This window comes from Ambystoma mexicanum, chromosome 2p (genome assembly GCF_040938575.1).
Source record: "Ambystoma mexicanum isolate Mex_15411 chromosome 2p, UKY_AmexF1_1, whole genome shotgun sequence".
NCBI lineage: Eukaryota > Metazoa > Chordata > Amphibia > Caudata > Ambystomatidae > Ambystoma > Ambystoma mexicanum.
In genome coordinates, this window is record NC_090923.1 from 369,640,163 (window position 1) to 369,654,505 (window position 14,343).

General features: G+C 46.4%; 1 protein-coding gene across 1 annotated transcript in view; it reads right to left on the reverse strand.

Annotated features, from left to right (window-relative positions):
* Positions 1-10,988, reverse strand: part of C2PH3orf49 (chromosome 2p C3orf49 homolog) — a 298,627-nt gene extending 287,639 nt beyond the window's left edge. Inside the window, exon 1 of the mRNA XM_069643716.1 lies at positions 10,842-10,988. Within this exon, the coding sequence (XP_069499817.1) occupies positions 10,842-10,960 (119 nt within the window). The 5' untranslated portion in view covers positions 10,961-10,988. The remainder of the gene's footprint in view (positions 1-10,841) is intronic.
* Between the last annotated feature and the right edge of the window lie 3,355 nt (positions 10,989-14,343).

Below are 14,343 nucleotides of genomic sequence, written 5' to 3' on the forward strand. Positions count from 1 at the left end.
TCCTCCTCCAGCTGAGGCTGAGAGTGAGGTACAACCCTGTGTGTTTGAACTAGAGCCTGAGGACTCAGATCTAGTAGGAGACCAGGAACTAATTGGAGATCTTGACCCTGTGGACCATCCTGAGCTGCAGTCTTTACTGGCAGAAGGTGGACCCCCAAGGGCAGACTTCAGTAAGGGGCAAAGAGAATGTCCAACTCTGGAAGGTCTTCGCCACCAGGCAGCTTCTCAGCTTGAAGGGCAAGAGCCTGGGAAGTATAGGTTACACTGGGAAGATGGCCTCTTCTATAGTGAACCAACAGAGTCACTCCCTGGGGATGACAAAAGACTTGTAGTGCCTCAAGCAAACCTACTCCAGTTCTTGCAACTAGCCCATGAGATACCTTTGGCTGGTCACTTGAGCTTCAAGAAGACCAAGGAAAGGCTCTCTCTCTGAAACAGAAAATACCATACTATCTCTCAAACCCACCAACTGTCAAGGCGACCTACGCCCCACTCAACTCCTAAAGGATGCAGCCAGAGATCTAGCACCCTTTATCACGAAACTTATGAACGCATCCTTCTCCACCAATACCATCCCATCCAACCTCAAAGAATCATGGGTGCTTCCTCTACTGAAAAAGCAGTCCCTAGACCCACTATTACCCACCAATTACCGCCCGATTACTACAGTGCTTTTTCTCTTAAAGATCTACTAGGAACTAGGCAATTAGGCTTCCGGCCCCAACATGGGACAGAAACAGCCCTCTTAGACCTCAAGTCACAGATTGATGAACTCTGGGTTGAAGGGAAATCAGCCCTCCTTCTTCTCCAGGACTTATCAGCTTCATTCGACCTGGTCGACCACAGGGTCCTATGCAGCCACCTGGACTCGGCAGCTCACTTCTCCAAAGAAGCCATAGCATGGATACAAACATTCCTAACCAACAGGACTATGAGAGTCTTCTCACCCATGGCAGCAGCCAACCCCATCCCCATAACTTACGGAGTGCCCCAGGGATCTTGCATCTCACCCACCCTCTACAATATCTTTACGAAGCCCCTATTCGATAATCTGGACCTTCTGGGTGTCACCTACACTAACTATGCAGATGACACACAAATTCTCCTACCGCTTTCAGGTGATTACAACAAGGATTTGGCCTTGGTGAACAGGATATATCTCATCATCCAGGCATGGATGGCCACCCACGGTCTATGCCTGAATGATGACAAAACAGAGATCATCATCCTGGGCACTCCCTCGACCCTCAAAAAACTCAGCCCCGAATACTCAGCATTCAACATAGACAACACTATCATTACTGTCGCCAAGGAGGTTAAAACTCTGGGTTTCTATCTGGACTCCACTCTCTCCTTCTGCAAGCAAGTCAATGCCTTGGCCTCAGCCACGGCATATACATGCAAGTTGTTTAGAGCTGGCAAGGCCTTCTTGTCATAGGACAGTTGCATCACCCTAGCCAGAACCCTCATCTTATCCAGGCTGGACTACTGCAATGCTCTATACATATGAGCCAATAAACAAACCATCAAAAAAATCCTACTCCTACAAAATAACGCGCTGAGAGCAGCCCTAGGAATCCCCAAGAGAGAACATATCTCTAACACCAGAAGAGCCAACAATTGGCTCTCCACTCTTGATAAAATAAAACTAAAAACTGCCTCCCTCACCCACAAATGCTTAAACAATGCAGCACCCCGCTACCTATCCGACAGATTCACTTTGAAGCCTACCACAAGAATCACCAGACTCGCCAACACCAACTACCTCTGGGTCCCCAGATACAAACGTGCCAAAACCGGAGGCAGCAGCTTCCAGGTCAAGGGAGCACTCCTAAGGAACTCGCTACCATCCCCTCTAAGAATCGATCAAACCTATCACAAGTTCCGCCAGAGCATCACTAGCTGGCTCAAAGATGCTGACATCTAGGCACATACCTTGCTGACTTTGCCCGGCACCTCTCTCTACACTGCCTGCACCAACCGCATCAACTGCTTTGTAAAACTATGCATGCCTCAATGTACCTGCCTGTATATATCGTAACCTTATTGTGCCCGCATGTAACCAATCGGCACTTGCACACAAATGTATTTTATATGTTGTAACCAAGCTTCGAATATCCTTGTGCCTTGCGCCTGAATATCCTCGGGTCTGGAGTGCATTACAAATAATAAACTAAACTAAACTTTCTACTTCTATTGCCCTAAAATGGGGGCTGAAGTAGATAAGTATTGCAAGAGTTGCCACACTTGTCAAACCTCTGGTAAAAGTGGCTCCAAGAACGTGGCACCTCTAGTGCCTCTCGCTGTGGTGGGAGTACCATTTGAGAGGGTAGGAATCGACATTGTTGGTCCCCTTGATTCTCCAACTTCTTCAGGCAACAGGTTTATACTTGTTGTAGTAGACCATGTTCTAGGTTCCCTGAAGCAATTCCTATGAGGACTGTTACAGCTCTGGCTGTGGCTAAGGCCCCGCTTGGTATTCTTACCAGGGTTGGGATTCCTAAGGAGGTAATATCCGACAGGGGGTCAAATTTTATGTCCCACTACATGAAGGCCATGTGGAAAAACTGTGGAGTTACCTACAAGTTCTCAACAGCATACCACCCTCAGACAAATAGATGGACTGGTAGAAAGGTTTAACAGAACCATGAAGAGCATGATAGGAGCTTTAGAGGACCCTCTTAGGAAAAAGTGTGATCTTCTACTGCCATGCCTTCTCTTTGCATATAGAGAAGTCCCTCAGGAGGGAGTGGGTTACAGTCCCTTTGAACTTCTCTATGGTCGTCCGGTCAGAGGACTATTGGCCCTGAGGAGGAGTTGGAGAGTGCTCCTTCCCCCACGCCAGTCAGAGTCACTGACTATGTGATAGGACTCCGGAGGCGAATGTCACACGTGATGGCTGAGGCAAGTGATAACTTGAAAGCAGGTCAGGCTCTGGTCAAGCATTGGCATGACCAGAAGGCCAACATGGTTGAGTTAGCTCAAGACCAGTTAGTTCTTGTTATGGTCCCAACAAGGCAGAGGGCTTGCAGGACAAATGGATGGGACCCTTCAAGGTTGTGGGAAAACTTGGAGAGGTGAACTATCTGGTGGACTTAGGCAATCCTAAGGAGGCTCCTAGAGTCTTTCACATCAACCGTCTAAAAGCTTATGTCTCGAGACCAGAATTGGGAGCTCTGCTTCTAGCTTCAGCTCAAGAGGAGGAGGAGAGTGAACCTCTACCTGACCTCCTCAGGGGCAAACCTTTAGATGAGAAAATAGAAGGAGTTAATCTCTCTTCTAATCTGACACCTGAGCAACAGGAGGAGTGCAAAGTTTTGTTGAATCAATTTGCCTCCCTGTTCTCTCTAGCACCAGGCTTGACCCCTTGGGGCCAGCATGATATACAAACTGGTAACTGTTTACCTATCAAAAGCAGGGGCTACAGGATGTCAGACAATGTAAGAACCCACATCAAAGGAGAGGTCAACAAGATGCTTGATCTCGGGGTAATAGAACCCTCTACTAGTCCATGGGCTAGCCAAGTTGTGTTAGTACCAAAAGCAGGATCCAATGAGTTGAGATTCTGTGTGGACTATAGAGCTCTAAATGCAGTCACTAAGACTGATGCCCATCCTTTGCCAAGGACAGATGAGCTGGTGGACAGACTTGGTTCAGCCAAGTTCCTCAGCACATTTGATCTCACTTCAGGCAAATAGCCCTGACTGACCATGCCAAGGTGAAAACGGCATTCTCCACCCCAGTTGGCTTATACCAGTTTAAGATTACGCCTTCTGGATTAAACAATGCACCTGCTACATTCCAAAGGATGGTTAATCAGGTTCTAAATGGGATGAAGGACTTCTGCATGGCATACTTGGATGACATAGCAGTGTTCAGCCCTACTTGGAAAGAACATGTTGGCCACCTAGGACATGTTTTGCAGGCTCTCGAACAGGCCCATCTGACCATAAAGGCAAGTAAATCCCAAATTGGTCAGAGTAAAGAAGTCTACCTTGGGCATGTGGAAGGAGGTGGTGAAATAAGGCCTTTGCTCAGCAAGATTTAAGCTGTGCAAAATTGAACAACCCCTTCTACTCAAACCCAGGTGAGAGCCTTCCTAGGCCTCACTGGGTATTACAGGAATTTCATTGAGAACTATGGATCCATAGCTTCTCCACTGAATGTAATCTCTTCTCCTAAGTTCCCTAAAAAGATCAAATGGAATGAGGAGTGCAATCAGGCCTTTGAAAGCGTAAAGAACGCCCTTTGTCAAGATCCAGTTCTCAGAGCTCCTGACTACCACCAACCCTTCATATGCTTCCAATATAGGTATAGGTGCAGTACTGAGTCAACTGGATGAGAAAGGTAGGGAGCACCCCATTTGCTTCATTAGTAGGAAACTGAAGGAACCTGAAACAAGGTGGGCAACTATTGAGAGAGAATGTTTTGACATTGTGTGGGCTTTGAAAAGGTTTAGACCATACTTGTATGGATTTCTTTCATCATTCAAACAGACCACCAACTCTTAAGATGGTTGATGCAAATGAAAGAGGAAAACTCAAAACTGCTAAGATGGTCAATCTGCCTCCAAGGGTTTGATTTTACCATTGAGCACAGGTCAGGATGTCACTAACAAAATGCTGATGGTCCCTCTAGGATGTTTATAACCGACTAGAGATAAGAGACTCATCCAGTATTGGATTAGATCCTCCTGTCCCTTAGTCTGGGGGGGAGTGTTAGGGAGAATTCTCCTTCTATGGCTAACTTCCCTTACCTATAGAGTCCCCCAGCAGTTTTGCTGGATTTTAAGGGTTTGTTTCTTTTTACCTGCTAAGAGTGAGACTCTTTTTCCCACTCTAGGGCATTTTTTCTATGTGTGTTCTAGGCTATTTTTGTGTTTAATGCCTATGGGATCTTTCTCAACCCCATAGGAACCATCTTTATTCACATGTGTTACACAGCACTCTCTGTGCAGTGGCACAGGGGTGTGTTAGCGACCCCCAAACATAGACTCCATACCCTGGGACTCACTACTGTCTCCCAGGGCCTGTAAAGTCCCCATTGACTTTACTAGTCAAATCCTATGAACTAAACTAGTACAACCCATCTTACTATGGAGGTACTGGAAGGGGTTAATAGTTTTTTCCCTATGTTCATCTTCGAGAGGGTACCGTACAGTCCCTCTCTCAAAAGTTTCTGGCTGGTGGCAGTGGTTACTACTGTAAATATTCGACCGTGAATATTCCCCTAAGGGATTTTCCCATCGTTCGAGGCTTACACTTTTTCTGACAGCCTCTAACATACCGCTGGTGTATTTTAATATTAACTTTACTCCGGTAGGTTTTTATTGCCAGAGCTTTAATATAACTTATTTCTCGTGTCTTCCTCTAAACTCCTAACCCAGGTCGGGGATCCTTTGTTCGTCCTTTTGGTGGGCTTCTGCCGAAAAGCCCTCCTTTCGGCGCCACTGAGTCTCGGGTGGGTCCATTGTGTGGGAGGGGGAGTAGGACCCCTGGACAGGGTTGCCTCAGCAACCCATGTCCCACTCTATCCTGATAGGCTGGAGGGTCTCCCGCCAAGATGACCACTCCACTGTGTGAGTGACAGCTAGGCTGTAAGAATTGGAATCTTTTTGAATAAAAGCAGGGTCCTGAGGACTGGAAGAGCAAGACGTCCACACTGGAACTAAGAAGCCGAAGAGGAGAGAAGCCAAAGACATCTGCAATGACTGAACCACCGGTGAAGCCCTGCTGCAGCGTCTCACCTGCAAGAGCCTTCTTCCCTTGAACGGGTGGGGCCAACCAGTTTGCCAATCGCCTTACCGGACCTGCCTGGTCGAATCTCCCGTACCCTGTACTCGGAGACCGGATAGCCAGGCACCAGTCCACCCGGACCGCGATTTAAAGGTGCGTACCTTTATTCATCAGGCAGCACGACGAGAGCCTCTCTTCCTCTGCTGGATCACCCATACTGCAGGAACTACCGGTGAACAACCGCCACCGCAGGAGCCACTTCTTCATTTTAAGGTACATTGTTCCGCCAGGCCGCCCTTTCTTCGCGGTAGCACTAAAGGTGTTTTAAATCCTTTACCTACCTGTTGGGTTGGCCGCCCCTCTCTCTTAACATTGTCTTTTCAATGTCTGCATCCATCTTTTCCACTTCGTTAACCATAGACTTGACTGCAGCTACAGGAACATTTTTGCTCCTGGGCCCTTGCCGTGTACCAAGTGACTTTGGCACAGTCCTACTGACTCTGGTCACATTTGTTAGATCTGCTTTCTCTAGACTGATTCTCATCTAGAACTGTGTGGTGCACCTATTTCTTTTAACTACCCTTTCCTCCCCATTTTAAACCTTGTGAAATGCCATTTTGCTCAGTTTTCATGTAAGTATTGCTTATACTGATGCACTGCCTTGCTTAAACTGGTTCACAAGCTGATGGGAAGTGTTGCTAGGGTGGGTAAGAACCTATTTCTATCTAACTTGTGCTTTCTCCCCCTTGGGAGGAATTGTTAGAGGATCCCTTGTGTGTAAGTGTCACTGTGCCGTTTTACTCAGTTTTCACTCTGGTTCACTTGGTCTACAATTTAACTTGGGAGTGTGTATATTTTTCATTTGACTTAATTTAACTTGCTTGATGACTGTGATACATGTGTTTTATTAGAAGTGTATAAAATAAATATATATCTACTTTTTAAATACAAAGCCTTGGTCAGTGTTTCCTTGTTCCATAGTCTAGTGGTCCTATTGTGTAAACCCTGAATACTGCTCATCTCCCTCTTGAGATAAGTCTGACTGCTCAGCCACAGCTACCATCTAAATCTTTGTGGTACAGACTGATACCAAAGGGGATTTATTGCTCTCACCTGTGGTCCTAATCGTGTGTAGTGCTCCCCAAGGGAACTGCATAGGATTCTACCTAACACTCAAGGAGAAGGTTCAGAAAAGGAAAGAAGGAGTTGAGAGGACCAGGTGGTCGATAGAGAGCAAGAGCAGTGAGATGAGTAGGAGGGAGGAGTTGAATAGTGGAGATTCATTTTTCATTTGCCTGATGAATTGATCTGAATTTGCTTAAGCTTGCAAATACAATTCTTTCTTAGCGTAAAAAAGGTATCACCCTATTGACTTTTTTTGGATCAACACTATTCATTCACTTTATATCACTGAAAAATAGTTGACGGGTCATTATATAGATCTCTATATTTGGGGTCACTGAATAAAATAGTTGACTAGTTAAAGGCCATAATTGACATAACATAGCCTTGCCCATTGACAAATGTGTATGGTCTATGGCTACGCCCAGTAGATTCTGTGCTTGTAATCATGACCCTGGCTCTAAAAACACACTAAAATGGCCAGCGGGTATGACCTGCGAACACGCCATAGGGGCACTGTGATCAGAGGCATGGCTTTTGACCATGTGTCTGGCACCTCAATCGCCCCCACACTGCCCACATGACATGGTCTGTGGCTTTGTGTAGTGGGTAAGTTTCCTGTGGCATAATCCAGGCAACACAAACACACATATGGCCCTGCTCAATGACACTGTGACTGATGCAGAGCACTACAAACACATCCTCACTGGACTCGGAACAGGGCCTTTGAATATTCCCAGTTTACAATGTCATCAGGGCACCTTCACAAACATTCAATGCCAAATTCACGTCGACTGCAGCCATTGCCATTAGTTACTGTGATTGGTGGCATCACCTGCCCACTGGGAATGGCCATGGTCCGAGAGTAGCAGTCAATGCACCCATGGCATGGCTTTCAGACATATCCTGGGCAGCACACACACCCCAAGGATCCAGAATGTTAGTACTGAATCCATGGACCTTGGTCCTTCACTCGGCCCACCGACCATGTCTCAAATCTACATATCCCAGATGCGTGTCCTTGCCTACCTCGACAATGTTACGCATTTACACTCCACTGCCAATCCCTTTCTTTCATCACGACTGACCTTACAGTAAAAAGAGTGCAATTTCTGCTTCATTTTTTTTACTGCATGGTCCACAGATCCTTTAAAGAATTTTCAGACTTTACCACAAAAGTTGTTGCAAAAAATGTCTGGATTTCACTACTCAAAATCCATAGATACCCACATAAAGTTAGCAGACCAAGTAGGTGGCTAAGTAACGAAATGCACTCAATGTCTAACCACTCAGAATTGTACTGGTTTCTAAACCACTGACAGTCTGCTTTACTGGCTTCCGGTTCTACGGATCAGTCCCAAAAAAGCCGATCAGGTTTCACATTGGTAGAATATGAGTCTGCGTTCAATGCAGGGCGGCCAAAATATCTTTCACTTATTTTTGACTTATTAGACCCATCGTTTGTTAAATGCATTTTCACCAGATCACGATTTCAATCAGACACCGGCTTTTTGAACAGTCTTGTGTAAGTCCATTAAGCAGTTTTTGCTGTACGCGAGAGCAAACATTGCTTGAGCGAATTTGCATGGCAAATGCAACGGTTTGGTGCCTACTCTAACCGTGCCCCCATTGGACAAAATTCACAAACATTCCAAATGAAGTAAAAGTTAGATGTGTATTTTTTAGGGAAGGCTTTGTGCAGGGCCATAGAATGGTGCCAAGGTTTGTAATATCTCAAAATGCTTGTTCTTATGAGCGATTCAAGTTAACCACGCCAAACAAATGTTTTTATAAGGTCCAATGTCTCCAAATTCGTCACAACCGGATGCAGCAGAAAGTGTTTGATATACGGAAATATTATTAGCATTCTCATCTGTGATTGCCAGCATTGCCAGAGAGAGGGAATGCACAATGCCCAGATCTGTAGGCAGCTGAAACACCCAAGAAAAGAATGCCAACTGCCAGCAAGTGAAGAACTTGGCAATGGCAAGCCAAGCCAAAAGAGAAAGTCATTACTTTAAATGTTGGTTTGGATGCGCAAGTGCTCTTAGCTCTGGTGACCCTGTGAGTAAGATCGAGCACATGCCCCTCCTGGGCCTGTTTAATTATTTTTGTAGCCCTCTGAGACCCCTAATCCACTCCCGGCACCCCCATTCTCTCCCCAACCTACCTGGTCATAAGTGACCATCCCAGGGCAACCCTCTGCCCTTGCAGGCCTGCGGCTAAGGGCCCAAGGCAAAGGGTGGCTCCAGAGAGTCTGCAGGTGTCAGAAGGGGAAGCCTGAGAAGCCAGCAGTTTCTAGACACCAACAAAAACCGTAAGTGTGGCATGGGTGGGGTGTAGAGCAATTACTCTACACCAGAAAGCCCCTGCCACTCTACCTTACATTTCCACGACATAGACTGCCATTGACTTGGGCCATGCGTACTTGGAATGGTCTGTGACCACCAACCCAAATCCCTCCATGACAGTATTGAAAATGTTGCTTTGCATTGCACACTAGAATACTAATCAATGTTAACAAGTGTCACAGCTGGAGGAAATTTAGAACATTAGCCTGCGCCATATCTGGATGGGATTGTGAATGTTAGCATGTGCCACACTTAGAATTGCGAACATTAGCCTGCGCCATATCTGGATGGGATTGCGAATGTTAGCATGTGCCACAATTAGAATTGCGAACATTAGCCTGCGCTGTAGCTAGATGGAATTGTGAATGTTAGCATGTGCCACACTTAGACGGAACTATGTAGGCCAGCATGTTAAATCTCATACAACCCACTAACATAAGCTCAAACTCTGCACATATTTATGTCACTGAAACTCACACAACCATCTCTCGCACAACAAGCTGCACACACTTCACCACACCGCATCACATAAACTGCACCAACAGCACACGCGGACTGACACCGATCCAATACTTGCACCAAAGCTCAGCACCCGGTGTCCACCGAGTTGAAGCTGCCAACAGTATACCACCCCTCTTACTATCCTACTCCCTCTTCACCTTAGTAACCCTTCCCACCTTCTCGTTTACAGATCCACCAGAGCGCCTGGGGACCAATTCCGTTGGTGGCGGTGCGCTATATAAGTACCTTTAACATAACATAACATTACATCCCAGGTTTTAATTGAAGCAAGGGTGTCCTGCTGGACATTCCACTTGGTTTCTACTGAATGCAAGTGTCAGAAAACGGGTGCTTGCACATCTTCTGTAATGTGTACAGAGAATTGTAGCTGTCATGTTTGACCCTTTCTCGCACTGCCATTCTTTTCTCTGCCCATGCATCTTCCGGCAGTGCCCTACGAACTTTACTTTTCCCCCATAATGCTGTTTTCTTGCTAGTTGCCAACATTTTCGCCCTCACTCTCCATCACCTTCTGTGCCCCACTTTTCCTTCATTAGTGTCGTCCCCGTTTCCAATGCGTTCCGAAAACAAACATGACTGGCTTTGCCAGTGCTTTTTCGTCCTGTGGGGATTTCCAAAACATCTTACTTTCTAAATTTGCAAAGCCAAATCGTGTGGCTTTTCCAATGCTTGCCTTTCCACAGGTGATGAAGAAATACCGGTGTTAAATGCTCCTTTCAAGTTATCATTTGACCGAACATGGGGCTTGTTTACGGACAAAAACGCTGTTGCTTTCCGCGATTCGCCACGTTATTTCACTGCTTCTGCTCTGTGCTTAACGAATATGCCCACAGCACATGACCACAGAGGATGCCCTACAAACTACATCCCACCTGGGCTGCGCTGCTCGCATCCAGAAGCACTTCCTGGTCAGTAGTCAATTCAGAATCCGTCCAAACATCTTTTCACTTATAATGTCTTTCTTCTATTTATGACTCCGAGAAGAAGCCGCAAGAAACAAAAAGCTCCCCTTACACACTAATCAATGTATTCACTAAAGCAATATTGCAACGCGTTCCTTTGGGCGCTGCTTGTAGTATCTTTTAAATGTTGCAACAATAATATACCTTACCGAACGATTCCCTTTTGCTTCCGCTGACCAAGTTTCCTTTTGCTGTGTTTCGGATGGAGGTCGTCTCCTTTTATGCAGGGCATCTGTAAAGTTCTGGAACAGTGCAGTTCACTTTGCATTTTTCTAGCCCGTAGGTCCGCAGTCCTGGGAGCTGAACATTGTCTGCTCCGAATGCCCCTCCGCGCCCCAGACTCCAAGCTAAGCTATTTGCTGGAATTTCATAACCAGTTAACTTGCAACTGTTAAGTTCATCACCGGGAGAATTCTTTTCGTTAAACGTTTCATTGGCTGGAGATGAGAAATCTATCGGAGCTCCGACACATTCCAAGCGAGTCGCACAAACTCATTTAAATAGTTGCCAAGGCTTTGCCAAGCTACAAATCGCTAAGTTTGTGCACATCTGCAACAACACATTCAAGAGATTGCATCTATCTGTAGCAATAGCAGCACCACATTTCAATGTAAACACGTCCTTAGAAAGGCTGAATGCCGTTACAAATGTAATACCATTGCTTCCACTTGTAAAACATGCTTATCGCCTCTGAATTTAATCAAGTGCTTATCACCTGTAAAATGCCACCTACGCTTACCACTTCGTACAACAACACAGGGGATCCAGGGCATGTTGGTGATTTTTGTAGGAAGAGTGGAGCCACATAAAGGCAGTTACATTTCCACCTCTATTTTTCCTTCTGATTCCAAAAGCCATTTATTTTAGACAGCATAGCAGCTCATTTTCTAGTGAGCCGTTACGTAAATGCATGGTCTTGCAGAAGGCTATTACGCCATTGTTAGGGGCAGACCCCCTTGGTCCAGCCGAGCCACTCTGGGGGCCCAGAGGTGCGAGTCTATGGAAGCCCTCACTCCTTCCCGTTGTCCAATCAAGAACGTCAGGTCCACACAAGAAGCAAGGAATTACCACAGTTTATTATAATAAACGCACCACAGGGATCACATTCATGGAAGAAAGTCCATGCATCTCTCAACTGACCCTGGCTCACCAGCCTGCTTTGTTAGCATCTGACGTCACAATTAGCGTTGGTCTTGGGACCCGTCTCAAAAACCTATCTTCACTCGGGATAGGCTGTTGAGTAGTAGGTCCCATATAGAAACGTTTGGAGGTGATCTGTTATGGGACGGCGTAGTGTCAGGTGGGACGCTTAGCCATTCCCAAAAAGTTGTTACCTGAAATTTGTTAGATAGAGTAAGCCCTGTGATTGGTCGGTGACCAACACTGTCCACCCCTGGGGCCTTGACTATGATTGGATGAGCCACAAGCCCCCTCAAGCCTGGGACTAACTCTTTTCCCGGCCGTGGAACACCTGTGAATGGTGCCTTGTGTAATTATGTATCTGTGAGGTGCAACTATGTGTCAGCATCATGACTGTGTGTAGCCCATAGCTGTAATGAGCGCGCTCCTGTTCCCAACCCAGAACTGTAGCGTGACTGTAACGACTTTGATGCAGCTATTGTCTGGACGGCAGAACAGGTTCCTCTTCTAAGGCCTCAGGCTCGGCCAGGTCATGTGCTTGGAGATTATTCTGCATTTTGTCAGAGAGCGCACTTCTCCTGCAGCCGGTGTTACTTAGGTTCATGTTGAGAAATGGCACTTTGCAACATTGCGACCTTGATGGCGGCTTCGCTCCTGCCACAGTAGTTCTGCTTGTGCATAATTCTGTGAGGATTGGGGTCCCATTCCAAAGCCGATCGCGGCCTGCTAGATTTCTTAAGCCATGGACTGGCTTCTACTATACATGTCTTCTTATGGTCTGTAGGTTAGTGCGTTATGGCTGTCAGGTCCCTTGAGTGCTCCTGTCACACCATGGGGTTATTTGCATATAGTGTCTGCAAGCAGGTACACAAACTCTTCTTGCTTCTTGCGTTACCGCAGTGCTGTAGCAGGCCTAATGGAAAAATAATAAACGTGCAGACAGTTTGTATATGTCACTGTCCTCTAGCTATATAGATGCATACCTGTGTTCTTCGTGTAGTTGAGTATCTGTGAGTGTCCAGGGTGTGCGGATAGCATGTTTGCTTCATGTCTAACATAGCTACATCGTCATGGTGTCTCTCCCGACAAGTGGCTTGGTTTCTTGGTGCTTAGTCGAGTCTGTCGTTATAACTGTCTCCAGCTCTGTCTTGCGCCTCCTCATTCACTCTAGGTAAGATTCGCACTACTGCTGGATTGTAGGGTCTGCTGGGAGGGTATCTCTCGTGATAATTGTCCATCGTGGGAGCAGTGGAAATGGGTGCGAGTTTGTATGAACGACGGCCACTTTGTCGTAGATTCTTCTTCCTGTTGAAGGGTCTTCTGGGACTGAGGGCACGTTCTGATTCTCCCTCTACACTACAGTCACCCCTATGGTCGACTTGTCGAGCAAGCCACCATTATTTCCTCTGCTGTCCGTCAAGCGCCATACTTTTGTTATTCCTGCTAAGTGTATGTAGTAATTGCCATGATCTTCGAATGACCAGTACATGTATACGCAACCTCCATCAGGCTTGCAGTATACCCACTTTCCAATGTACTTCTTCAGGTTGCGGGGGTTTTCAAACTTCATTCCAGACAGGAATATGTCAGATGCTGCTATCTGCTGTCTCAGCCTCTCTCTTTCTTTGACAATGTCATCCATTTGCTGCCCTTTCTCTAGTTCCATAAGTAGTTGTATTCCTACTACCTCTTCTGCTGCCTTCTGACATTTTGCAATGCACATTTCTATTCCAAGCAGAGATGCTGTCCCCAATATCAGTCCTCCAGCCAGCACCTTTAGGCTATCTGCCAGCCCCAAAGGCATCCATGACCAGAGATAGGCAAACCAGCTCTTGTCCTTCCCCGTCCCCTTTGCTTCTGCTTCCATTTTGGCATGCATGCGGGCCAACTGTGCTACTGCTACCTGATAGTGCTTGGTTGTTTTCTTCATCATTGGGGCTGAACGTGCAGCAAGAACTTCCTATCTTTGCACAAACTCCTCCTTCCATCGCTGTGAGGAGATCCAGGACATATCTGTCCTGTAGCGCCGCCAACCTTATGGCTCAGAGCTCTTCTTTTATTGCATTGAAGCTGCTCACCGTTGAATTCATGGTAACCATGAGTTTCCAACGGGTAATTTGCAGCCATTTAGCATTGGCATATGCTTGTACTCCAGGAAACAGGGATGCAAAGAACATTTGTGTTCTGCTGAATAGTCTGTGGGAAGCTAGTACTTCGTCTAGTGCTGCTTCAGAACATCCCCACAAGTAGTTTCCTTCTCTCTTCACCCTGCTGAGCCTTCGATGTTCATCTGCTTCTTCTGGTTTATTGGATGCAAGGGTCAGTGATCTCTTTTTCCGTCTATTATATTGCATTTTAGGGAATTCATTTAGCTGAAGGTCCTTCCGTGGCACCACTAGAGAGGGCATGTTCACATGCGCCAGTGAACATATCCCACCACCCAATTTGGAGGCAGCTTGTCGTAGGCCTTTGTTCCACAAACCCAATTGTGATCCATTAGGACGATTGTCC